The following is a 23,852-nucleotide window of genomic DNA, read 5'->3' as shown; positions in this document are numbered from 1 at the left end:
TTCCCCCCTGCGCTGGCACAATGGAGGACACCAGTTGGAGCAGGTAAATCTGGCTCTGTGCAGCACAGGGGGAAGGTGGGGAGAGGGTATAACAGGGCAAGAGGGGGGCAGTGACAGGGGAAGGTGGAACAGGCCTGGGAGGGGTCGGGATTGGGATCAGCGGTGCCAGCATGCACCATATTCTGTCCCCCTTCTTGGGCCTGATGTATCACTCTGGGTCAACACAGACTTGCACCAGGGATATTGCTGGCTCAGGTCCAAGATGACGCGCAGCAGCAGCAGCTGGGGCTTTCCTTATTAATGTCCCCTTACTCTGAGGCTTCCCCTGAGGGCTGGGGATAAGAATAGGCCCTCAGTTTGGCTGTACTTGTCGTAAGAGGCGACTAAACAGCCACCGGGTAGATGGGACTGGTCAGCCTGGGAAGGCAGCTCATCTGAGAGAAGGAAAACTCTGATCCCAAACCTCCACTGCCTTGTGGCTACATCCAGTTATGGAAAAGGCTTCAGGAGTCAACCTCGAGGCAAAATCCGGAGCCGGAGTCCCTGAGGCAGTTCATGGCTGAACACAGTCACGTTCTGGCAACTGCCGCTGGAACCAACCGTATTGGCCTCTGCCTTTCCATTGGACCATTTCAGCGACGTGGAGAGGGGGGATTTGCTGCATGGGTAACAGCCTATCCTCCATACCTACTTTACCCAGGCTTCGCGCACTGGAGAGGACACTCTGCTCCAGAGCCACCATTCAGAGCGTGACACCATAGTCTTCCGAGACTGAAGGATGCCAATAACTCTGAGGAGAAGTTCTGCCTGCTAAATTCCCCCACAGGATGCAGCGCAAGCAGAGCTGTCACCACTGGATTGGCATGGGGGAACTTAGGTAGGATAGAGCTGTGAGTCCACATAATGTATGGTGCACTGTTAGGTAGCAGTACTGTAGTAACTAGTTCGTTTCTGTGCTGCTGAAATACAGCAACAGAAGTCAGGTGTTCTCTTGGTTGTATCTATTCTGCACTGAATACCAGATAGCCATCCCGTGTCACACAGACAAACATGGAACCATAAACACATAAGAGATGCTCTAGCCATGCACTTCCACCCCAGCAGGCTGGACTACTAGTACCAGTGTGTAAACTGGATGAAGTAATATTGGATCTCTCCAATCACTGGAGACATACTTCATAGCTGGACAAATGTGGAAGTTTAGTTTCTAAATAGTACCGTAGATTAGAAGCTTAGTGTAAACACTCTGCATAAAATGTTCTTGATTAGGCTCAATTCCAATATTTTGAAAATCAAAATATTTGATTTAGGCTACACACTTAGCTAGTACCTAAATTCCACTGAATTTAGTGGGTCTTACTTCTGAATAGACATACATAGATTGAGTTGTCTGCTGTTCTGCACAGCAACTAACAGTACTCCTCCAGAACTAAGTTGTAAAGCCCACGCTACCTTAAAAGCATTTATATGTAGAACAAAAGAATATGAGCAGAACTGAACTTTACTGGAAGAATTATGTTGTGCGGATATTCTCTCTGTAGTTAATGGCAACCGTGAGTAGAAAAAAATGGTTAACTACACTGATGGTACACCCGTGCCATCAAGTGCACATTGTTCCTGGATATGCAGTTCTGTACTGTGGCAGCATCCTGTTAACTCTGTCTGAGATATTTCAATGCATCAAAGCAAATACACATGAGAAGTTGCATCCTACTGCAATGTGCTACAGTGAGGAAATTGGGAAATACCTTCCATAACTCCAAAGGGAATTGGGAAAGTGCACTCTTCTCTGCAACAATGACAGTGCATCAGCATGAAGCACTTCTCTCCCTACAGGGACTGCTGTGCAGGAGTACATACTGCAAAGCTCTGGGGTGGGAGGACAGATTTGAAAACAGCAACAGAATGCTCCCTTATCTCTTGCCAGATAGTCTGAAAACCTCAGTGTTACTAGCAAGGGGTGGAGAGCACTAATGGTGATTTTCTGGAAGCTAAGAGAAGAGGTGAACTACTAGGGCAGTGGTTCTCACTGGGAGCCTGCTGGTGGGGAAACCTTTCCCATGCGCTGGCACAGTGGAGGACACCAGTCAGAGCAGGTAATTCAAACTCTCTGGGAGAATTTGAGAGCACTCTTTGGGAGAGTTTGAGAGCCACTAAATCTGCGTGGGCGCAGGGAAAGCAGCAAGGGTGGGGGGAAGGCAGTTTCACTAAGGGGGCTGCTTACTTACCAGTCCCTGCTGCAGCCTCCTGGGGGCATGGGGAGCCCTGCATGACCATTTGCAGGGCTCCCCAGCCTTCAAAAAGCAGAGCAATTGCACCATGCCTCCACAAAACTGGAAGTGGAGCATGATTGCTCCGCTTTCATTTTCTGAAGGCTGGGGAGCCCTACAGAAATTTGCACAAGGTCCCTACACCCCTGGGAGGCTGCAGCAGGGACTGGTAAGTAAATGCCAGTCCCTGCAGCCCCCTTAGTGATGCCATCCTGGAGATCATGTCGCTGCCTCCCCCCCCCCCCCCGTCCCCAACCCTTAACTGGGCAGAGTCCAGGGCCCTCTGGCTGGGGCATCGCAACACATTACTTTGAGAAGCCCTGTACTAGGGATAAGAAGTTAAAATTATACAGCATTCAAAATGTTTTAAAGCATGCAATCGCACACATTCCAAATAACTGCAAGATTACAAATGAAACAGAATTCAGATTGCAGTACAAAGACAGAGGCTCAGAATTTAAAGACTGCTGGAAGAAAGCCAATACATAGGGAAAACACAGGGACTTAACAGGCACCCAGTCTGTTTCAGGCACGAGCTTCCTGAATCAAGCAGTTTGTACGAGTATGTGCAATCTTAATCAAGCAAATTCTATGTGCAATCCAGCTTAGCATAAAAATATAGTAACAAGTGCTGCAACTTCCTAGTGCTAAATCAGTTCTCAAAACTCACAAAACATGTTCCATAATATTTTAAGGGCGCAGTCCTAACCCACTTTCCAGCACCAGCATAAGGGCAATGCAGCTTCAAGATAAGGGAACAAACATTCCCTTACTTTGAGGAAGGCTCCATGAATACCACCCGACTGCAGGCTGAAGCACATGTCCCATAGACACAGCTATGCCAGTGCTGGAAAGTGGGTTAGGATTTGGGCCTATGACAGACATTGATTCTTCAATGTTATACTAACTTTCAGCAATCAGGATGTTGAGCCCATGTCCAAGTGTTTTGAATCATATTTCATTTATTCTTGTGTTAATGTGAAGGTTTTTTTCTCTTTTCTTGTTATGTAAACTGTTTTGTGAATGTTTTTTGTGGAAAATGGCATGAAAATTAGAACAACAATAATAAAGTTACCCGGAACCCTCCATCTTCATGATGAGAACGGTTGCAATCCTATGCACATTTAGATCAGAATAAGCCATAGTGAATTGGCAAGTAAATACGCTTAGGATCACACTACTTTTTTCCTATTGGTGCTTCCTGTACAATAGTGCTGGGTTTGAACTAGACTGATTTCTTTGACATGAAGTCTGTATAGCTCCCTCTTTTAGTATTTCTACAGATAGGCTGAGGCATTTTTTTCAAATGACTATTGAATGTTGATCTAACAATTCTGCTGCAGCTGTTTATGTAATCCTGTTGTGTTTTTTTCCTCACTGCTCTGCTTTAGTACATTTTATAATTATAATGTGCAGAGTTTTGATTTTTAAAACAATGTAGTATTCAACCATTACAAACAAATAAAGAACTGGGAACAGTAAGACGAACCTCTATGAAATAAGTTTATTTTCCCTCAAGTAACTGTTATGGAACATGATCTTCAGTGTATATAAAGCAAGTTCAGGTTTCATGAACCTTTATTGGCATTAATATAAAGCATGTATGGAACTACTGGGCTGGAAAAAGACATCTACAGAGGGTTACAAAGTGCCCACACCAGCCATTTCCAACCACTGTGCCGTGGCACACCGGTGTGCTGCGAGCGGTCCACAGGTGTGCCACAGGTATTTGGGGGAAGGCGGTTTATTAATAGGGCGCATGTGAGCCCCCACCGGCAGCAGGGTGTGCCTTGTCAACCTGCGCCTGGACAGTTTTGGTGCCTTGTCAGTGTGCTGAGAGATGGAACAGGCCGACAAGCCTTGTCCGTGGAGTGGGAAGGCCCCTGAGGCTGAAACCCCAGCCACACTTTCCTGGGAGGAAGCCTCACTGACTAGGATGGGGCTTACTCCTGAGGAGACCTGCATGGGCTGGGGCCGCCATCCATCCACACTCTCCTGGGAGGAAGCCCCACTAGCTCTGATGGGACTTGCTTCTGAGGGTGGGGTGCTTCCCACGCACAGGGTGGGGCTCTCAGTCCCCCCGCCTCCAGGTGCTCAGCAAACGTTGCCCCCCCCCCACCCTTGACTTGCCCCCAGCCCTGCACTTGAGAGGTCTGTGACCTCCTCCTTGCAGAGGCCTGGAAGCGCCTGCGTGCCTGCCCTTGCTCTTCCGGGGCACTGACTGAACGCGGCCCAGTCAGAATGAAACACGAACAGTCCCTCCGTCACGGCGAGCCGCGCAGGCGCAGAAGCAGGACGGGCGCGCCTCGCAAATGCCACGTTCCAAAGGCGAGAGCGAGGGGAAATGGGCTTCGTGCGGCTCGGCCAATCAGAAGCGGCCGAACGGAGGTCCGACGGCGCCGGGCTCGCCCAATCGCGGGCTGCCGGTGGGCCCGCAGGACCAATCAAAGCCGGCGGAACGCGGGGGAGCCCTCGGAGGCCTGTTGGGAAGTGGCGACAAGGGTGACGTGACCTTTAACTCTGGCCAATGGGAGCCTTGGGCGGCCCTCAGCCCTGCGAGCACGGAGGCGCAGGAGGTCGGAGGCAGCCAATGGGCGGCCCGCTGGCGGAGGGGGCGGGTTTATAAGCGGGAGGCGGGCGCAGAGCGCTCTCTTCTGCGGCGCTCTGCAGTTCTGCGTCTCCTCGTCGCCGCCGCCGCCATGAAGTCCGTCCGGCTCTGCGCTCCCCTCTTCTGCCTGGTCCTGCTGTGCCGCGCCTGGGCTGCCACCGCCGAGGGGGACATCGAGGAGGAGGAGGGCGTGCTGGTGCTGAAGGCCGCCACCTTCGACAAGGCGCTCGAGCAGCACCCGCACCTCCTGGTGGAGTTCTGTGAGTGGACTGGAGGGGCGGGCACGGGCGGGCACGCAGCGCCCACACGTGTACTGTGCACGTCTGAACGGCCGTCACGGGCGCTCGCTCGCTCACGCGCTGATGGACCAGGCCTCGCTGCTAGTTATGCTCTGTCTCCAGCGTCCCGGGACCCGCCTGTGGCGAGGCTGTTGTGGACTCGTTAAGGTGGGACTGAGGCTGCAGTCCTGCCCGCGCTTTCCTGGGAAGAAGCCCCACTGACTCTAATGGGACTGACTTCTGAGGAGACCTGTCTAGGATGGGGCTCTGGGGCTGCAATCCCAGCCACACTCTCCTGGGAGGAAGCCCCACTGACTGTAATGGGACTGACTTCTGAGGAGACATGCATAGGATGGGGCTCTGGGGCTGCAGTCCCAGCCACACTCTCCTGGGAGGAAGCCCCCTTGACTATACTGGGACTGACTCCTGAGTAGACATGCATAGGATTGTTCTGTAAGTCTGCTAGTCCAGCTCAAGCTCTTGGGGAAGAAATTCAGCTGGGGTTATCTGTATTGGTGCTGAAGAAGGACCAACAGCGTGTGGGTGGGGTTCTGGTGTCTTAAATATGCTTACCCTGTAGCTGGAGTTCTGTAAAAGGCTAGAACAAAACATCTTGCATTAGCTCTTTCCTGGTGAGGTGGATATCCCTGCAATCAGGCCTTATTCCGCCCAATGGTAATTTGTGGTGTGATAATTTGTGGTGTTCTAATACAGTAGTGTTGCACAAGAGAGGTTATGCTCTTGTGCACATATAATGAGGATTATGGGTGCCTGCTCATGGAGTGTAGGGGAGGGTAATGAATTCTTTCGCCACCCATAGTTGGCTGCCTCATCTTCCTTGATTCTTGTATCTTGCTTCTTCTCTGGCTTAAGTTTGAAGGCATGAATGCTTGCCAGATGTAGCTTGAGGCCATTTGGCTAGTAGTGAGTAGCGGGCTGCAGTTTGTGCTTATTTCCTAGTAGTTGAAAGTTCTTTCATTTGGCCTTTTCCTGTGGTAGAAGTAGGTAATGACATTTTTTTCCTGAAATCCATTGTTGCTGAGTAAATTTGATTTTCTAGTTCTCACGCAACGTTAGAGTTTGCTGCGGGTTTTTTTTCTGCAGAGAAGCCAAAAGATCCCAGTCAGTCAGAAAAGCTGTCCCATGACTTTTTAGACTAATTGGTTTGGGGTGACACAGATAATGTTTGTGACATTTGTCTTCACTAGAGAAGGCTGTAAGTGTTGGCCTGATGCATGGGGAGCTGTTGTATGTGTGTTTGTGATAGGGAAGTTACAATAGTATATGCAGCTGAAGATGGAATCCTTTTGCAGTTTGTGTGTAGTGTGGTTGCATTCCTGTGATTAGGAGGTATAATTAGAAAAGGTGGGAGAATGCAAGGCAAGTGCTTTAATGTAAACTGTGTATTTTGTAAAAGTCTAGTTATACTAGATATGTTTTTTTTTTTTCAGATGCACCCTGGTGTGGTCATTGTAAAGCTCTGGCACCTGAGTATGTGAAGGCTGCAGCAAAGCTAAAATCTGAGAACTCCGAAATCAGACTCGCTAAGGTGGATGCCACAGAAGAGTCTGAGCTTGCCCAACAGTTTGGTGTTCGTGGCTACCCTACTATCAAGTTCTTCAAGAATGGAGATAAATTATCCCCCAAAGAATACACAGGTGAGCTGATGGCTAATGAAAGGGATCTAAACTAATAGGTGAAAATCTGATCATAGACCAAGGGTATCAAACATAAGATCTGTGGGCCATAATTGGCCTCTCTCAATTATCATGTCATTATCGGCTCTCAGCTGAAGAGTTAGGAAGTTGTAATAGGACTGCTGAAATAAGTTGCCAGCTCTTATATCTTTCCATTGTTCTTTAATGCTGGAAGGAAGCCAGGCAATGTGTGCAGGTCTGCTGATAGAAGCTATACAGACTGTGTGCTTGTGTTTGCCCCATCTCCGAAAGAATATTGTGGGGAAAGGGGATGAAAAATCCTTACCTTGTGCAAAGGGCTACCAAAGTGAGCAGGGCCTGTTCAGCTTGGCAAAAAAGTAGGTTGATGATATTGGACAGGGTTTGGACTGGGAAGTAGAAAGAACCTCAAAGTCACAATATAATACCCTGTATTAGAACCAGAAGACACATTGTTTTAAGGAAGTTTTAATAAGGACCAGGTTCCACTCCCAGTGTCAGTCCTTGGCATGTCCTTATAGGGCTAGAATTTCTGGTAACAGATCCTAATTTAGAATCCAAGGCTGTAATCCTATACATTCTTTAATAGGAGTATGTCTCATTAAACACAATGGGACTTGCTTTTGAGTAGACACGTATGGGTTTGTGCCATAAATCTGTTTTCAGTTGGCTTTTAGCATCGTAGCAGAATACCTATCTAATATATGGAGAATAATTTTGTGTCAGTTTGGAATAGTGGATCCAAATGGTCATGAAATACTATGTCATGTATGATAATTTTATGTAGATATGCCACCTGAACACTGTAGTTTTGATGCATGAGCAGTACCTCACTTGCTCCCTAAAGAGCAGATTGGTTATTGCCCATTTGAAGCTGATAGTGGTTATGTACTGCTCGGGTCATTAATTAATCTGCGTGGTAGGGAAAGTATTAGTGGAAGCATTGCTTGGCGGAAGCAGTGTTGCTAAAAGGGCAGCCCTTGTGATAATTGGGCTCTCACAATCTTTCTGCTTCTGTTGGTACATAGAACTTCAGGTAAGTTCTTGTACTTGTACCAAATACAAAACAAAAATCACCACAACTTAGCCTCTTATCTACTATAGTGGAATGAATGGTACAGACAGCAGATTCCAGAGATGGTATCAACTACTATCTCTGATAAAACTACCATCTTCATGATAAAACCAACCCTGAATTCAGGTGCATAAGGAATCTGACATCTGAAGGGATGCTTGATTTTTTTTGTATAAAGTCTCATTATACTAAGTGTTAGCTTGCTGAAACTTGCGAGAGTCAGACAATATCAGAATCTTTACACTTGAAGTGCAACTTTTTTGGACCAGCTTTTTGCATTGGGGGGTGGGGAGGACATCTGGAATATTGAACACTCCTGATAGCAATTTGGAATACCTTTTGGCTGTAGCTTGCAGTAACTTAATCCTGATGCTCTAATAGTTGTGGGTAGTTAAGAATTCAGAATAAACAATCTCTTGAGAATGTGTGCATTTAAAATATTTATACCCCTCTTCTGACAACTGACTTTCAAGACTGTTAATATGCAAATTTTAAAAGGTTCTGGGTGACTGAAGTCTTGAACTAGCAGAGTGATAACAATGTAAGAAATTATTCCCTGGTACTAGATGTTTTTGCTATGGTTATTCCAATTGCTTCTCTTCAAAAGGTCTCATGTTTGTAATGGAGAATAGCCATCTTCAGTGGAAGTGTGCGGCCTAACAACAAGTAGCACTGTATGTTTGTCTCCCTTTGTCCCTAGTGATTCCTGAAGACCTAGAGAGGGAACAAAGATGTAGGAAGTCTACTTCCTAGCTTTGGATATAGCTGCCACTGGCAAAAAAAGCATGTTTTGTATAGGAGAACATGCCTTCCTTTGGAAGTTTCTGCCTAAGAGTTGATTCATAATATGCAATTGGCCATTCTCATCCAGTTTTTCCATTTGTGGATTTGACTAACTGCAGATGGCCATTGGGGATGATGAGGGCCATGCTGTTCCTTTAATTTTATAAAAGCATCCTTTTAAATCATGGTTTAAAAACCACCTTTTTGCCATTGTAGACTGGCAGGCAGTTTCTAGTGATTAGAACAGCTATTCTTGGGTTAAGTCAATTCTTAACCCCAGAATTCTTGCCCCAGAATGCAGTGTGCAAGTATTTAATCTCTGTTGCTGATCAATAACCCTCCACAAATTGGTCTACCAAGTGTTGGAAGTTGATGGGGCATAATGTATCCTACCTGGTATAATTTAAAATTTGAATTTAATACTTGAGCATAATCCTTCCCTGCTTTGGAGGTGCAATTTAAGCAGGAATTGGAGCCTGGTTTGTATAGACTTGCCATTCACCAGATGTTCCTGGCACATGCCAAGGATAGGGGAATAGGCTCTGTGATCTGTTTGTAAGTCTTGTGCTTGATGAATAATCATGCTTTTCTGCTTGTTGGAAGTTTTGTCTGTAGTTTAGGGTCTTCTATGAAAGCAAGGACAGTTAGAAGTTTGCTTCCTTTTCTTCAACTGTACTCTCAGTGGCCTTCTTCAGCATGAAAATTCTTGTATCTGGAAGAAATTGTGAACTGCTGGATTATACAATGAGTTTAAACATACTTGAACCAATTGTGTAATATAAATGATGTGCTGTAAGGAAGGGTCTAGGGGTGGGATCTGTGGAATACTTCTGGAGTAAAGCACCTTTGTGCAAAACAGCATCCTCTAGTGGCTGCTAAACCTCCTGGAAGAAAGGAATAAGTTGCAAGTGTGAAATGTCAGTAGTGTGCTTGCTCTTCTGAGGCAGTACTGGGAAGATCAGTGCTCATACTTCTCATGAAAGTGGAGAGACCCCATAATGTGTCTTTTATTCAAATATAGCTGGCAGAGAAGCAGATGACATTGTGAACTGGTTAAAGAAACGCACAGGCCCAGCTGCCACCGAACTGAAAGATGTAGCTGCTGCTGAAGGTTTGGTGGATGCCAGTGAAGTTGCTGTCATTGGATTCTTTCAGGTAAAGTGTTGTGCTTTGCTTTCTGGTTACTACCAGTGTGTCTTTTTCTTGTAGATCTCTCCTTACTTTAGTTGGAGAGCTTAAACTTTAGCCCATTTCCGAGCCAAGGCAGGATAAGACTACTTTAACTGGGGTATGCAGGATACTTCAGATTAAAAGATGGCATGAGGTTTAAAACCCATCTTTTCTTTCCCTTAGGATGCAGAGTCTGATGCTGCCAAACAGTTCTTGTTGGCAGCAGAGGCCATTGATGACATTCCATTTGGGATTTCTTCCAGCAGTGATATCTTTGCCAAATACCAGGTCAGCAAAGATGGAGTTGCCCTTTTTAAGAAGGTAAGTGGATGAAAAAAATGCCTAGTACATGTAATTCTGGAGAAGGCTGCCAGGCAGACTTAATAGTGTTATCTCAGTATGGTGATTTCTTGGTTTGTGTTTTGACATGGTGCGTAAACATTCCAATTGCAAATAAAGTGTAGCTATAAAAACACTGAGTTTTTATACTCAGTATAAAAACACTGAGTGTTTATAAAAACAATGAGTTGGGAGGAGGAAGCTGAAAACTACATGTACAGTACACCCTATGCATTTTAACTCCCCATGGAGTTCAGTGGGATTTACTTGGAATTAAATGTACATAAGATTGGAGCTTTGCTGCAGAATCTTGGATGTGCCTTCCCAGAAGTCTTGTTCAATGGGACTCCCAACTAAGGATGCATATAATTACAAATGTTGCATATAATTGAAACTTTGAACCAATTTTTACTTCTGTAGAGATATTGTTACTCTTTGAGAAGTGAGAGTTCCTTCCTAGGCAGGGACAGAGTTCAGTCTGTAGAACTTCTTGTAGCTGGACCTCCAGAATTAAGTCTTTTTTCAAAGTGGTGGTTCCAGTATTGAACTATTGGGTGGGGAAGGGCACCTGTGTTTCCCTGGGTTCCCTTTTATTAAATGTAAGCAATGGTGCAAGATAGAAATTTCATGACACTCTGCAGCAAGATTGTTTTTGCTGTTGTGCTCAGATGAATTGCAGCTATTAAAAGCTTGCTTTCTCTTCTCCTTTTAACTGTGTTGGTGGAAACTGAAAGTACTAAAGGGTTTGTGAAAGCAGAACAGGAAGCGACTTATATAGACTAGTCAATAAGAAAATATAGTTGAATAGTCTGTCTTATGCCACCCACCTCTGTTCTGATTTCTACATCTAAGCAATATATGTCAGGCTTTCTAATTGTAGCACTGTTGTGACACTTGGTATGTACAAAATAAGATGAATGGTTGAGTTCTGAGTACTATAATGGCTTCTTATGAAGTTCATCTAAGACAGGTTGTGCTCCAAACAAACCTAAATGTCCTTCTATGCTACTTATTCTGGGTATTAGGGTTTAGGACACTACCATGGGCATTTTTGTCATAGTAGGAACAAGAGCAGTTGGTGTATAGTAATTGCAGAAAGATTTGGTCTTAAGTCAAGAGGAAGCCTTGACTCATGTCAGAGGAGAAATCTTTTGGGGGTAGTGCACATACCAAAGTTGGCTTTGTGTCTAACTGGAGAGAGGAGGATTGCTCAGCTCAGTCTTTTAAGTAAGTTACAAGTCTGTTTTACTAGCTTGTTGACCATCTCTTAATCATTTGCAGCACACTAAAAGTGTAGAAGATGGGAACTGCTATTCCAGTTTCCCAAAGCACTTATGCTTGATTGTCTGGAGCTGACATTGACACTCTCATGGACAGTTGCAAAAGTGGGAGTTCACGAGCTTATTTTTACCTATGTGGGTGGAAGCAAAGGAGAATTTCCTTTTTTGTTGGAGAAACTATTGCAGCAGAGAAGACTTTATGCCTTCTGTGAAAACCACAGCCTTCAGGGTGCAGGCATTGGTACATTGGTGAGCAAGGCATAGTACTTGAACTGCAGAGTGGTGTTTCTCAGTCCCATGCCTGTTCATGTAAAGATGCACATACAGCAGTGAATTTTGCTGGTTGTGTCCTGTTTTCCCTTGCCTCAAGTATTCAGGTGATCTATTCTAAAAGCCACTTACACTTTAATTGTTAGCTGGCTGGCCTTTTGAAGAGAATCTTCAGAGAAGGGGGGAGGCTGACTCTGATGGGTCAGGTCTCCCATACACTGTCCACTCTGTACTGGAGATGAGGAAGATGTTCTGTAGTTAATATAAGGGCTGCTTCATCACTGCTGTGCAAATCCAGCTGATGCCCAAAACTAGAATGTAGTAGTGGGTACGTTTCTACTGCAGGTAGTTTACTGAAGTTGTGTGTCCAGACACAAGTCCTGAGTAGTGGTCCAGTCTGACTGGGTCAGCAAGCAGGTCAGGCTTGGAAACGGGTTAATATCTAATCTGAGACTGATCCTTTCTCTCTTCTGTGCATAATCGATCATATAGCACTCTTGTCTTTAAATTTTGTGATGACATATTGAGTTCTTTCCAAGACCCTCCAAAATAAGTTAAGTGTTGGTCACTATGAGGGAGCATGTTGCATGCCTTCTGGCTGCTTCACATTTTGCCATTTGGTTCAATAGCACTGCTGTGGTAACTTTATAAAGAACATTTGGCTTGTCCCACAACAAGGAAAATGACTGAGGAATAACTTTAAATGACTGGGAAAAGTGTTCCTGTCTATGTTCAGGACAGCTTTTGGCAATCAAGAGTATGAATGTTTCCAACTGGGTGGGCATTTTCCTCAGTTGGCTTGCATAGTCACCCTCTTGTTCGTTAATCTGATACCATACATAGTTAAAAAATATGCAACACTTTGGATAGTGGGGAGAAGGGTCTAGTTTAGCATTATGGGAAACAGTACTTTTGGAGACCTGATTGGTCAGAATGTGCTGTCCTTTTGGTTAGAATGGCTATAGGTAACACCTAGGCAAAGTCCTGTAACAAATTTGTGCTATGTAAACTACTTTGAATTTTTTGTTGAAAAGAACAGGTGTGCCCCAGTATCCACAGGGGTTCCATTTCTGAACCACCTGGGATTAACTGAAACCACGAATACCCAGGAGCACCCCCACCTTCTAAAGGTGAGGGGAGCTCTACTCAGACTGAGCCTTAAAGTGAAAAAAGCAACTTCTGGTTTCTCTGTGAAATCAAAGTGACATTCTTAATGTCTTCAGTGGCTTCCCTGGGCCTCCTAATGCCTTACAAGGCATTTAAAAATGTCACTTCTTGTTTCACAGAGAAACCAGCAGTTGCTTTTTTACTCTAAGGCTCAGTCTGAGCTTGGCAGAGGCTGCAGATGGATGTGTGTGGCCTCTGCTGGACTCAGGACCCTCGAGGTGAGAATATAGCTCCCCTTGCTTCCAGAGGGGACACATGTAGAGTGGGCCCTGTGGATCTGATCTGCAGATATGGGGGACCCTCTATACAATTCTTATAATAAAAGGAAGAAGTGTTGGTGTAGGTATGACTGTATCCATCTTAGCTGTCAATTTCACTGTGAAGTACAATATGCAAATTGTACATGTCAGACTCTTATGTAACTTTGATTCATCTTATATATTAGTCCTGATGCTTTTTTCTTGCTCTAAATCAAATGAGAGCCTAAAGATGTAGTGGAGTGCTCTTCAACCTGTTGGCCACAGTGGAGGTCATGAAGCCTTATTTGTGGGTTGCAGCAACCTTTAAAGCTTGTGTAAGAGAGGGCTAGGATCCAATTCAATATGGTACTGCCTTATCAAAACAGACTTTTTGATGTAATTATGCACAGCCTCCTCTTGCTATCTTGCCTGCAGCTCATAAGGCTGGCTTTGTTCAGGTTACTATCTCACAGGGTTGTTGTGAAAACATAAGAGTTAGGAGGAAATGGCTGTGGTGGGCAGATCAGGTCCTGGAAGGGGGATGGAATCAACCATGGGTCCCCAGTCTTAACACTTTATTTGGGTGTCATGGCATGAAAAAGGTTGAAGATCATTGATGTTGTGGATATTAAGCCATTTCTGCCCAATGTTGCATATATTCAACAGGGACCAAATATGTACACCTGTGGGTGGGGCAAAAATGGGTTAAATATTCTTCTACTCTACCCATGTTCACACATACTTAACTGTTTTTGCCCAGCCCACAGGAGTACATTTGGTCCCTGTTGCATATATGCAAAATGGCTTAAATAGAATACATGAGGTGACTGACTTAAAATGGAGAAGTATTTGATTTATTTGTATGTAACTCGGAGGAAGTTGGACAGAATTTGAAACGCTCTTGGGGTTGCTGAACTTTGGCTGGGCAGCAGTAGGACAAAAGCTACATAGCTATGCCAGTGTTAGGTTGTAGTTTGACAACTAAAAGCTAGTTTGTGCCAAACTAGGATATAATAGTACAAGTAGCAGGCACAGTGTTTAGTTGTATTGGGACAAAGAGGCTTGTATACAAGGAAATAATGGAACTTCTGAATCTGGATTCTTCAAAGTGTGGGTTGCAACTCAATCCTAGGTCTCAAGGTCAAACTATATGTTCAGGTTTTTTTGTCAGTAGTTCACTCATGTATTGGCTACCTTACTGGTATACTTTGTAACTATAATTACAGTTTTTATACTTTAATGTATCATACTCAGCACAGAAATAGGATTGTGAAGGTACAATATGTGTTATTGCTTTGGGTCACAGGGAAAGTTTGGAGAACACTATTCTAGGCAGTGTAAACGAGCAGTTGTACAGTTGGCAGAAGGCAAAATTACTGAACATCCTAGAGCAGGGATTCTCAAACTTTGCTATGACCCCTGAAAAATATACATGCAACCCCTATGTTATAGCTGCTCATGGTCTGAGAACCCTTGGTCCATTGGGTTCTCCATTGGTCCATCTAGCCTAGCTTACTGGCAGTGGCTTTGCAGTTTTTCAGTCCATGGGTTTTCCCTTCCTTACCTGTAGATTGAGAGTTGAACTTCCTTGCTTTACAATCTCCCCTTCCAAACTGTTGGTGACTCCTCAGAGGTTGCAATGTGCTTTGAGAGCCCCCATTTTAAAGTTTAGCATCTAGTCCCCAGTAAAGCTGCACTAGGCTACAAAAGCTTGAAGTAGGGAGGTTTTGAAACTAAGCCTTCACATGCCATTTATAACAGCACTCTGTCTTAAGCCCATGTGTCCAGTAATGTTAAAATTTGCATCCAGGTGAAGGGTAACATAATAGGTTGCTGTTTTATAGCAGGTATTACTGTAGTGACTTGCCTATAGTGACCTACTGAGTTGAGGCCTGAACTGGAATTTTTTAGGTTGCTGAAGTTGTAAGATAGTAGTCAACTTTCTATTAATGAGCTACCTCATCTAAAGATGGGTGTAACTTCATAGGAAAACTGGCCATAGTGGTGTTGCTAATGAGTTCAGTCAATGATCAAAGCAATTCTTTTTTCTTGTCCCTCGTGATATTTAACCTTGATGCTTCTGTGTCTCCTTCCACCCTCTCCAGTGCCAGGAAAGACCCTGAGAACGTGAACAGTGATGTGTTGCTCTGCCATAAAATTATTCTTGGCACAAGAGAAATAGCAAGCTCTTGAGCATCTGTTCTTGTTACCAGGCTAACAATAGCCCTCGGAGAATGTTTTGTCTTAAGTAAACTATTTGGTCCATGGTTTCATAGCATGTGTGTACTGCTATCTACAAGGGCATTAATTTTTTTCTGATCAGTGTATATTTCTTGCAAGGGTATGCATGGCCAGTGTCCATGACTGCAGTTTGCAGTGGCGGCTTGGTTATCTGCTTGAATGGCATTCTAGAATGCTGATCAGGGCCCTCTTAAAAATTGGGTGTTCCACCAGGAATCTGGTGTTGCAGTTAGTGCCAAGCTCCCTTCTATTTGCTCCTCGGTTGGCTCAGAGAGCCATGAATCTTATCAATAAGATGAGACCTCTGGTCTAGATTCCATCTTGTGTTTTAACTGCAGAATTTTGTGCCTCGTTTGCAATGTGAAATGTGCCCCCTTAAATGTGTAAGGAAGGTGTAGGTTGGGAGCTCTTTAGATATGTCCCCCTACTCAGGGTTCTTTGTAACTTTGGAAGATACTATGTCAAAGCTTACTTGAGCAAACTAATCTAAAAATTTGCAAACTTGTTAGCTTTTTGGGTGCATAACTTTGAATCTAGTTATGATGAAGGCCAAAGAGAATAAACGCGGAGCACTAAAGCCCTTTTCTCCAATCATTGGAACTCTTAACTTTGCCACCCTTTTGACTTTTGAAGGGTGGGTGAGAGCAGGGTCAAGCATAGGCAAGTATTTCTTCAGAGTCTTAAACCTAAACAAACCCCAGGTTTCCCAGGAGGGTGAATCTGTGCCTAATACTATGTTGACCTTTGTGCAAACCCACAGAACTTTGTGGCTAACTTAGTTCTACCCTTATAGCTGTATTAGGCAGACTTGTGCCTTAACACTGTGGGCCTGATTAGTTCAGTGTTAATGGGTTGCTTCTCATGTTTCTAGTTTGACGAAGGCCGTAATGACTTCGATGGGGAGATGACAAAAGAGAACCTGCTGAACTTCATCAAATCAAACCAGCTGCCCTTAGTCATTGAATTCACTGAGCAGGTATAGAAACCAGATTCTGAGTAAGTGGGGTGAAATTGGGTTGGATTCTCTAGTGTGGAAAATACTGACTAAGTATTGTATGCATTAAAGTGGAAGGGAGGAGTGTAGGTAACTTGAATTTGAGATTCCTTGTAACTTAAAAGGTGAAATTATCATTTACATAGAATAAATGAAATGGTAAGACAATCTTCTCATGCAAACATTTTGGATTTTATGTAACAGTAATATAAATAACGAATATTGTAGAACATAACCAAATGTCAGTTCCTTTCAAATAGTTTGCATCCCAGAAAAAGCAGAAGACACTGTACAGTCTCTAATTCTCCAGGATACAGAAAACGTGTATGCCATGTTAGCTTATTCCAGCTCATCCTGTTGAGTACTTGCAACTGTTGACCCAACAATTTTTTTCTTCCCTCCAGACTGCTCCAAAAATCTTTGGAGGAGAAATAAAGACCCACATCCTACTGTTCTTGCCTAAGAGTGTTGCAGACTACCAGGGGAAACTGGACAATTTCAAGGCAGCAGCTGGGAGCTTCAAAGGGAAGGTGAGGTGCAAAAGCAATAACTAGGCTTCTGCTAGGCCACAAACATACTTGTGCTCTTGCAGTCTCTATTAGAAAATGTTTCTCCTCTCTTGCATTACCTGAAGGACATGGATTAGGATAACTTTTCTGAGAATGTCAGATTGCATAGGCAGCTTCAGCATGCACTGCCCCAGAACAGCACAAGTAACTAGTTAACCCCAACCTCATCCTGGCATATGGTGAGTGTTGTATAGTAAAAATGGGCAAATGACAACTACAAGCCTACAGCTACAGCAGGGAGGCAAAACATGAGAAGGAGAAAATTCTGAGGGAATTTGACAGCAGAGTTTATTTTCTGAGCATATTGGTTAAAGGGTGTGATTTGACTTCTCCCCCTCTGCCCCAGATCTTGTTCATCTTCATCGACAGTGATCACACTGACAATCAGAGGATCTTGGAGTTCTTTGGCCTAAAGAAGGAAGAATGCCCTGCCATACGCCTTATTACCTTGGAGGAAGAAATGACAAAGTACAAGCCAGAGTCGGATGAGCTGACTCCAGAGAACATCAGAGATTTCTGCAACAAGTTCCTGGAGGGCAAAGTTAAGGTAATAGTGGTGGGAGGGGCAGCAAAGCCCAATGCTGTGCCATTGCAGCAGCATAAATGGCATGAAACTTGAGAACAGTCACATGGTGTGCAGCCTCCCAAGCTAGCTTTGTAGCACGTCCAGCAGCACAGTATTTAGAGCCTCCTACTGAGAAACTCAAAGGGTAAAGCCAGAGGGGGCATGGTGCCAGCATGTAAATAGGCCTTAATATGCTGATAAAGTAAGCTCAAATCTGGGAGCTGCCTGTAGAGCTGGTGTTGCAGAAATGACTTCTTATTGGCATAGTGAAGGAGACACCATAGCCCTGCCCTCGCACTGCATGAGCACTTGAAAGCCTTCCGTCTTAAACCTGGAGATGGAAGTAGCTGTGTAGAGCCAGCTATGGCTTTCGTTCGTGCTCTATCGTGGCTCTTCTCTCTGTTCTGTCATTGTCCTAACTTTCCTTTTCTCACTGTTCTTTCTCTCTTCATTGAACTGGTGCCAGTCTTTATCTTGATTACCACGTTGACCTGGATTGTACACTTAAATCTGTATCAAACTGGAAAGGATTAAGGCTAAAAGTTCAAAATGGCCTTTTCTAAACTATTAAGCTGATGGTAGGGAAGCAAAAACTGCAAGTATTGCATGTTGTGGCTTGAATCAAGTACTGTTGAACAATATATAGGACTAGATTATAGGTTATGATTTATAGATTTTATATTGGTTTTTAGACTAGATTAGTAGATTATGATGGAATATGTGAACAACACAATTATTTGGCACAAAAGGTAAATATATTCTAAATAGTATTGGATCACTTGAAGACTGATTATGTATTAGGAAAAATGTATGGTTTGGTCCTTCAAGGCCAAACCATATCACTTTTCTGTGTTTGTAGAGTATTTACATGAGTTTCTCATGGTAAATTCCCTGCACATAGAACTAGCACCTCAGGCTAGGATTTTAAGAACATAAGAACAGCCCCACTGGATCAGGCCATAGACCCATCTAGTCCAGCTTCCTGTATCTCACAGCGGCCTACCAAGTGCCCAAATTTTCCCTTACTTTGCTAACCTTCTAGTTTTGGAATGTGGGCATTCAGTCATATAATCCTCTACTTCTGTACTAAAGGTAGTATAGGGCCCAGAGTGCTGTACGTCTCTGAATATATAGATGAGCTCCAAGGCCTTAGGACACTGTTCTAAAACAGATGATTCATAGTTTTGAGGATGACTAAGAGTCAGGGATACAAATGTTAAATTGCCTGTTGTCCTAAAGAAGATAAAGGTTGGGGGAGGGGAGAAACCAAGTTGCTTAAGTAGAATCTCTTCTGGTGTGTGAAAGCTGACAGTGTTGAAGATGTTACTTTAGAGTAGCTGTGATAAAGATACCTCTAATGGCTGTAGGAAAAATCTCCCACTACCTTGTGCTTAAAAATCATGGAAGTGATCTGGGACTTGCAGTAATCTATCCTGTTCCTGATATGCATTTCTTCTGTTAATTGCAAGGTGTTATAAATCAAGCTGTAGGAATTTAACACAGTTGGGCCTGCTCTCTATAGGGTTAACCCTGCATATAGTAGTTTAAACATGTCTGGGTCATTGGGTGAGGTGGGGGTTGACCTTGGAGGAAGTCTATATTAATCTGACTTTTTATAGCCTGTTGCTTCTCAGTTGCTCTGGGCTGTCCTACTGTGGGGGAGGTGGGGGGGGGTATTTCCTGTTGGCACATTCCATGCTGTTGCTTTCATGCTGTTTCTCATGCTTGTCTGTTTCAGCCTCATCTGATGAGCCAAGAGATTTCTGATGATTGGGACAAACAACCTGTTAGAATTCTGGTTGGGAAGAATTTTGAAGAAGTGGCTTTTGATGAAAATAAGAATGTCTTTGTAGAATTCTGTAAGTACTTTGCCAGGCACACACAGGCTTGCTCATTGTAGGCAGATGGCAAGAGTGCTTTTGTACTTGAAGGAGTATTATGTTTTAATAGAGATCATCTTGGCAGAGAATGGATGGCAAGGATATTTGCTAGATACTAAATTGGGCTTATTATCTTGACTTGCAGATGCTCCTTGGTGTGGCCATTGCAAACAGCTTGCTCCCATCTGGGATAAACTAGGAGAGACTTATAAGGACCATGAGAATATAATCATTGCCAAAATGGACTCTACTGCAAATGAAGTTGAGGCCGTGAAAGTTCACAGCTTCCCCACCCTCAAGTTTTTCCCTGCAGGTCCTGGTAGAACGGTGAGCAGACTACAGATTGCACATGGATGTGTGCTCATGTTTTGGAACAGAAATTTGACCCCTTTGGGTGGTGGTGACTTCAAGTGGCCTTTGTGGTGTGGGCTGGGTTAATTTGCTGTTGGTGGGTGTGCTAGTGAAGCTGGGTTGTTTAGTAGAGGATGGTGCTCATGTACGGGCTATTTTCTCCTCGCAGCAATCACAGGAGCCTAGTGGCTGGCTGCTCTTCCTCGACTCATATGGGTGAAGGTGAATTTTCTCATACCTTTTGCTTTTTCAAGAGGCACTTTTTCAAGTGAGTGCTCCTCTTTTATTTAGCAGGGGGAGAGTAACTGGCCCACCTCACCCCAGCAGTGTCTTTTCTAGTGGCTGTCTGCTGGTGTTGCATCTTTTTAGATTGTGAGCCCTTTTGGGACAGGGAGCCATTAGATATTTGATTTTCTCTGTAAACCGCTTTGTGAACTTTTTGTTGAAAAGCGGTATATAAATACTGTTGTTGTTGTTGTTGTTGTTGCTTGGTAGAAGAATTCGCTTTCTGAACAGCCAACAAGGCCTGACTTTGCCTTTGGGTAGTGATTGTTCCCCTTTCCTCTTTATAGGTTGTAGACTACAATGGTGAGAGAACGCTGGAAGGCTTTAAGAAGTTTCTGGAAAGTGGTGGAAAAGATGGTGGTGTAGATGAAGATGTGAGTATCTGAGGCAGAGGCCAGGACCATGTGTGTTTGGGTTGCTGGTATACATGCAGTTTTGGGACACAGTTTGGATGTGACCACTGAAGGGGGAATTCTTTCCTGTAAAGTGACTTCTGGCTTACAGCAACAGCAGAGAATGTGGCTTCCATAGCAACTTGTAAATAAAGCACAGCTGGTGGCATTCCAGATAAGCTGGGGGTGGGAGGTTGTTCCTGAATACCTGTAATTCCATGTGGACAAACATGGGCTAAAACCAGGCACAAACTGAAGTATTCTCAGGTAATCGCATATTCAAGAACTGATTGCTTAATTCTCCAGTTGGCCTTGACCCAACTATCTGTAATTCTCAAGGGATGCGCCATCTTGTTGCATGATGCAGGCCTATGGTCTTATGAGATTTGCAGGCAAAGCTATTGGAAGTTATGCCTTAATATCAGATGAAATACTAAGTGATAACTCTCAGAACAACTCTAAACCCCTTTGGATTAAATTTAAAGACCCTTGTTTCAGGGTTGCCTGGAAACCAAGCAATTGAAAGGAAGAGTCAGCTGGGCTATTCCCTACATCTTACAAATGAGATCCATTATTGACCATAGGTCTAGTCTTGATGAAGGGGTTACTATTGTCAGCCTGTATTACCTGTTTGATAGAGTGGGTTTCTTGAAAGAGAATGCTCATTTGGGGAGGTGCTAGCCAGTTCTTAGAATCCCCGACAATGATGCAAGTGCACCATATTCCGTTGGTGTTTAACTTACCAGGGTTTGCAGAAGATTGTCTTGATAACAAGATCTTCTTTGCTTTCACTTTCAATCTGTTTGTGTTCATTTAAACTGGATACAATTATATAATAGGTAAGAGACCTTTTATGCCAATGAGGGTGTGTCCCTTGAAGAATAATATAGTGAAAGTATAGAAACACAGTAGTCCTTGTGCACAGATCTAAGAAGCAACTACATAGGTGTCAGACTGTTGCCTCTAAGTGACACTCAATCTCTTCTCATTTGCAGTTCTTGTAGATGGGGCTTCCCTTGAGATGGATAAGATTATGGCTACTGCAGGAGAAAACTGCTTGTGACACTGTGTACATCTGTTAAATTGAGACTTAGCAGTACATTGGGTTGTGGCTGGTATGGGCTCCAGATATCAAGAGCAGTCTCGTATGAAGCTAATCCAGGTTTCATTTCAGCAAAACTCCAGCTTGTTTGGATGGAAATTAAGTTGTTTTAGAACATGACTTTAAAAAAGCTGAAATGTGATTCAAGGATGCTATACAACTGAGAAATTAAATTGGAAATGGAAAGCCAGCTGGTCTAGTGTGCAAATGCATTGGTTTAAGGCCTTTTTGGCTGGTATATGGAAGTGCTTGTAGGATGACTTGACATTTTCATGCGTCCTGTCTTGAGTAGCTTCTTGGAAAACATGGGACTTCTCCTTGGGCTGTGTGTGAGTTAGGGGTTGGGCTAAATTTGCAAGATTAACTTGCACATGCCTCTGTGGTAGGGTCAATAATTATTGCTCAGTGTTGGTCAAAGGAAACCCCCTACCTACAAGATGGAAGACATTGCAGCTGACCAACTTTTCTTTTTACAGGATCTGGAAGATCTAGAAGATGCTGAAGATGCCGACATGGAAGGGGAGGAGGAAGAAGATGATGCTAGAACTAAAAAAGATGAATTGTAAAGTTTGAGTCCAGTCTGCATATCCCCAGACACTACACTGTGGCTGCCTACTTATGCAGTCAAGCAAGTCCAGAAACCAACTCCACCCAGAAGGCAAATGCTGACTGAGTTCAGGGAATGGCCTAAAATAACCTCTTTGTCCTAACCTGTCTGTCAACTGATTCTTCTAGTTTCCCCTTTCAGTTTGGAAGAGGGATCTGACTAGGTAGCCAGCCCTGTTGGGTCTTATTTTTTTATATACACTGTGATGTACATTTTCTTTTCCTAGAGTGTTCTGTGATCTGGTAGAAGCAGATTGAAATGGCAACATGTGTCATTGCCTAACTCACTTCAAAGCCTCACCAGTAATGCCTCCTTAAATCACACTTGTCTAAATGTCATAAGCTGCTGTTGGCCTAGCAGGGCCTTGGTTAACAGTTTTGACTGTTCGCATATTTTGGGTTGCTCTAGTGGAGAAGAAACCATTAGGCTGACCACAGTGGTGCCAGTGGAAGGGAGAATGGGGGTAGGTAGGTCCCGTTAACTCATCAAATGGTGTCTCTTCACCTTCATGCTGAACAACGTCTCTTCCAAAGATCAGGGGGGCAGTAGACCCTTGAGCTAAGAGGACCCAATTGCTCCTTGCCTGAGACAAAATTTAACTCGCGATGCCACCCTGCCCCTGTACAAAACATAAGACTTGCTCTCTACGCATTGCTTTGCACATGGGTTTCCCAGGTGTTTACAGGGCTGTTTGAAAAGGGGCCTGCCAGAATGCAACAAAGGACACTCAATTACTGGGGTTGGGGGAGGGAACTCGAGTCAAGGAGTGGTGCAAAGAAGGGGATGTGTGTTGGCAGAATTGGAATTTTACGCATCTATGATGCTACAAGGAATGGAACTCATTGGCCAAATAAAGTTTGATTTTAATACTATTCTGTAGTGCCTGTGTTCATTTGAAGTGTAGTTGTCTGAAGTATTCAATGGAGCTAGACTGCAAGTGTTGCAAAACTGCAGAAGTTTTCCTTCTTGCACTACTACCTGCTCTCAAAAAAAAAACCTTAAGCCCAGGCTTTAACCTATTGTGAGCAACAAGTATGAACATCTGTCTATGCACACTGAGCTATCTTGTTCAAATACATACATTTGTGTTATATAGGTTCTGAAGCTGAGGGGGTAGAAGGTATTGTGGCAACGGGCTTTGGATATAATCTTTGGATACAGTCTAAATTTTCCATGGGTTCTGTACGCAGCTACAGATGAAAATAAAAGTCTGAGGGTGACACTATACATTTTAATATTAAATTTAAATAATGCATCTGTACCATATAATTTGAATATCTTCTGTACAACCATGCTTTAGATGTGCTACTTCATACAGTAGTTGTGTGTACTATCTTTAAATGCCCATGTAAAGTATACTGGGGTCAGAGGTTCCAACCCAGCAGGTCTAGGTTTCTACTTGCAAAAAGTTCTTGTATGAGGAAGCACTCTGATAGGATCCTCCACTAGCAGTCTCAAGGTGGCATGGTTTGTTCCACTATTTCAATTTCTACTGTGCATGTATACTAGTTCAATACTTCAGAACTGAAAAGTAGTCCAGGCCCACAATCCTAATCTGCTCAGGAACTGGCCTTTGCAGTATCAAGCACAGGTTTGGTGCAGCCTAGGGCACAATTTGGAGTAAGGGGATTTTAGTTCCCTTGAGCAATGCCACAGGCAGCTCTGTGGAGCAGCTTCCATCTGTGCCCATGCTTTCATAGTGGCAAATCCA

At 43.9% G+C, this 23,852-nt stretch overlaps 1 protein-coding gene across 1 annotated transcript; it reads left to right on the top strand.

Moving 5' to 3' along the window:
- The first annotated feature begins 4,904 nt into the window (after positions 1 to 4,904).
- On the top strand, positions 4,905 to 23,013 carry P4HB (prolyl 4-hydroxylase subunit beta). The gene is made up of 11 exons (XM_066614721.1): positions 4,905 to 5,138; positions 6,608 to 6,814; positions 9,712 to 9,845; positions 10,044 to 10,181; positions 16,268 to 16,372; positions 16,795 to 16,920; positions 17,306 to 17,506; positions 19,263 to 19,383; positions 19,550 to 19,731; positions 20,328 to 20,414; positions 22,011 to 23,013. The coding sequence occupies exons 1-11, from the start codon at positions 4,970 to 4,972 to the stop codon at positions 22,098 to 22,100; spliced, it is 1,560 nt and encodes a 519-aa protein (XP_066470818.1). The 5' UTR covers positions 4,905 to 4,969; the 3' UTR covers positions 22,101 to 23,013.
- Positions 23,014 to 23,852: the final 839 nt, after the last annotated feature.

The sequence above is a fragment of the Tiliqua scincoides genome, chromosome 2 (genome assembly GCF_035046505.1).
Source record: "Tiliqua scincoides isolate rTilSci1 chromosome 2, rTilSci1.hap2, whole genome shotgun sequence".
Classification (NCBI taxonomy): Eukaryota; Metazoa; Chordata; class Lepidosauria; order Squamata; family Scincidae; genus Tiliqua; species Tiliqua scincoides.
The sequence above is the reverse complement of the archived record's forward strand: the minus strand, read 5'-3'. Positions and strand labels throughout refer to the sequence as shown.

Bases quoted from the DNA above. Each gene is read 5' to 3' on its own strand.
- P4HB (XM_066614721.1), top strand. From the start codon at position 4,970: ATGAAGTCCGTCCGGCTCTGCGCTCCCCTCTTCTGCCTGGTCCTGCTG. The intron at 9,846-10,043 runs GTAAAGTGTTGT...TCTTTCCCTTAG, and splicing joins CTGTCATTGGATTCTTTCAG to GATGCAGAGTCTGATGCTGC. The intron at 17,507-19,262 runs GTAATAGTGGTG...TGTCTGTTTCAG, and splicing joins TCCTGGAGGGCAAAGTTAAG to CCTCATCTGATGAGCCAAGA.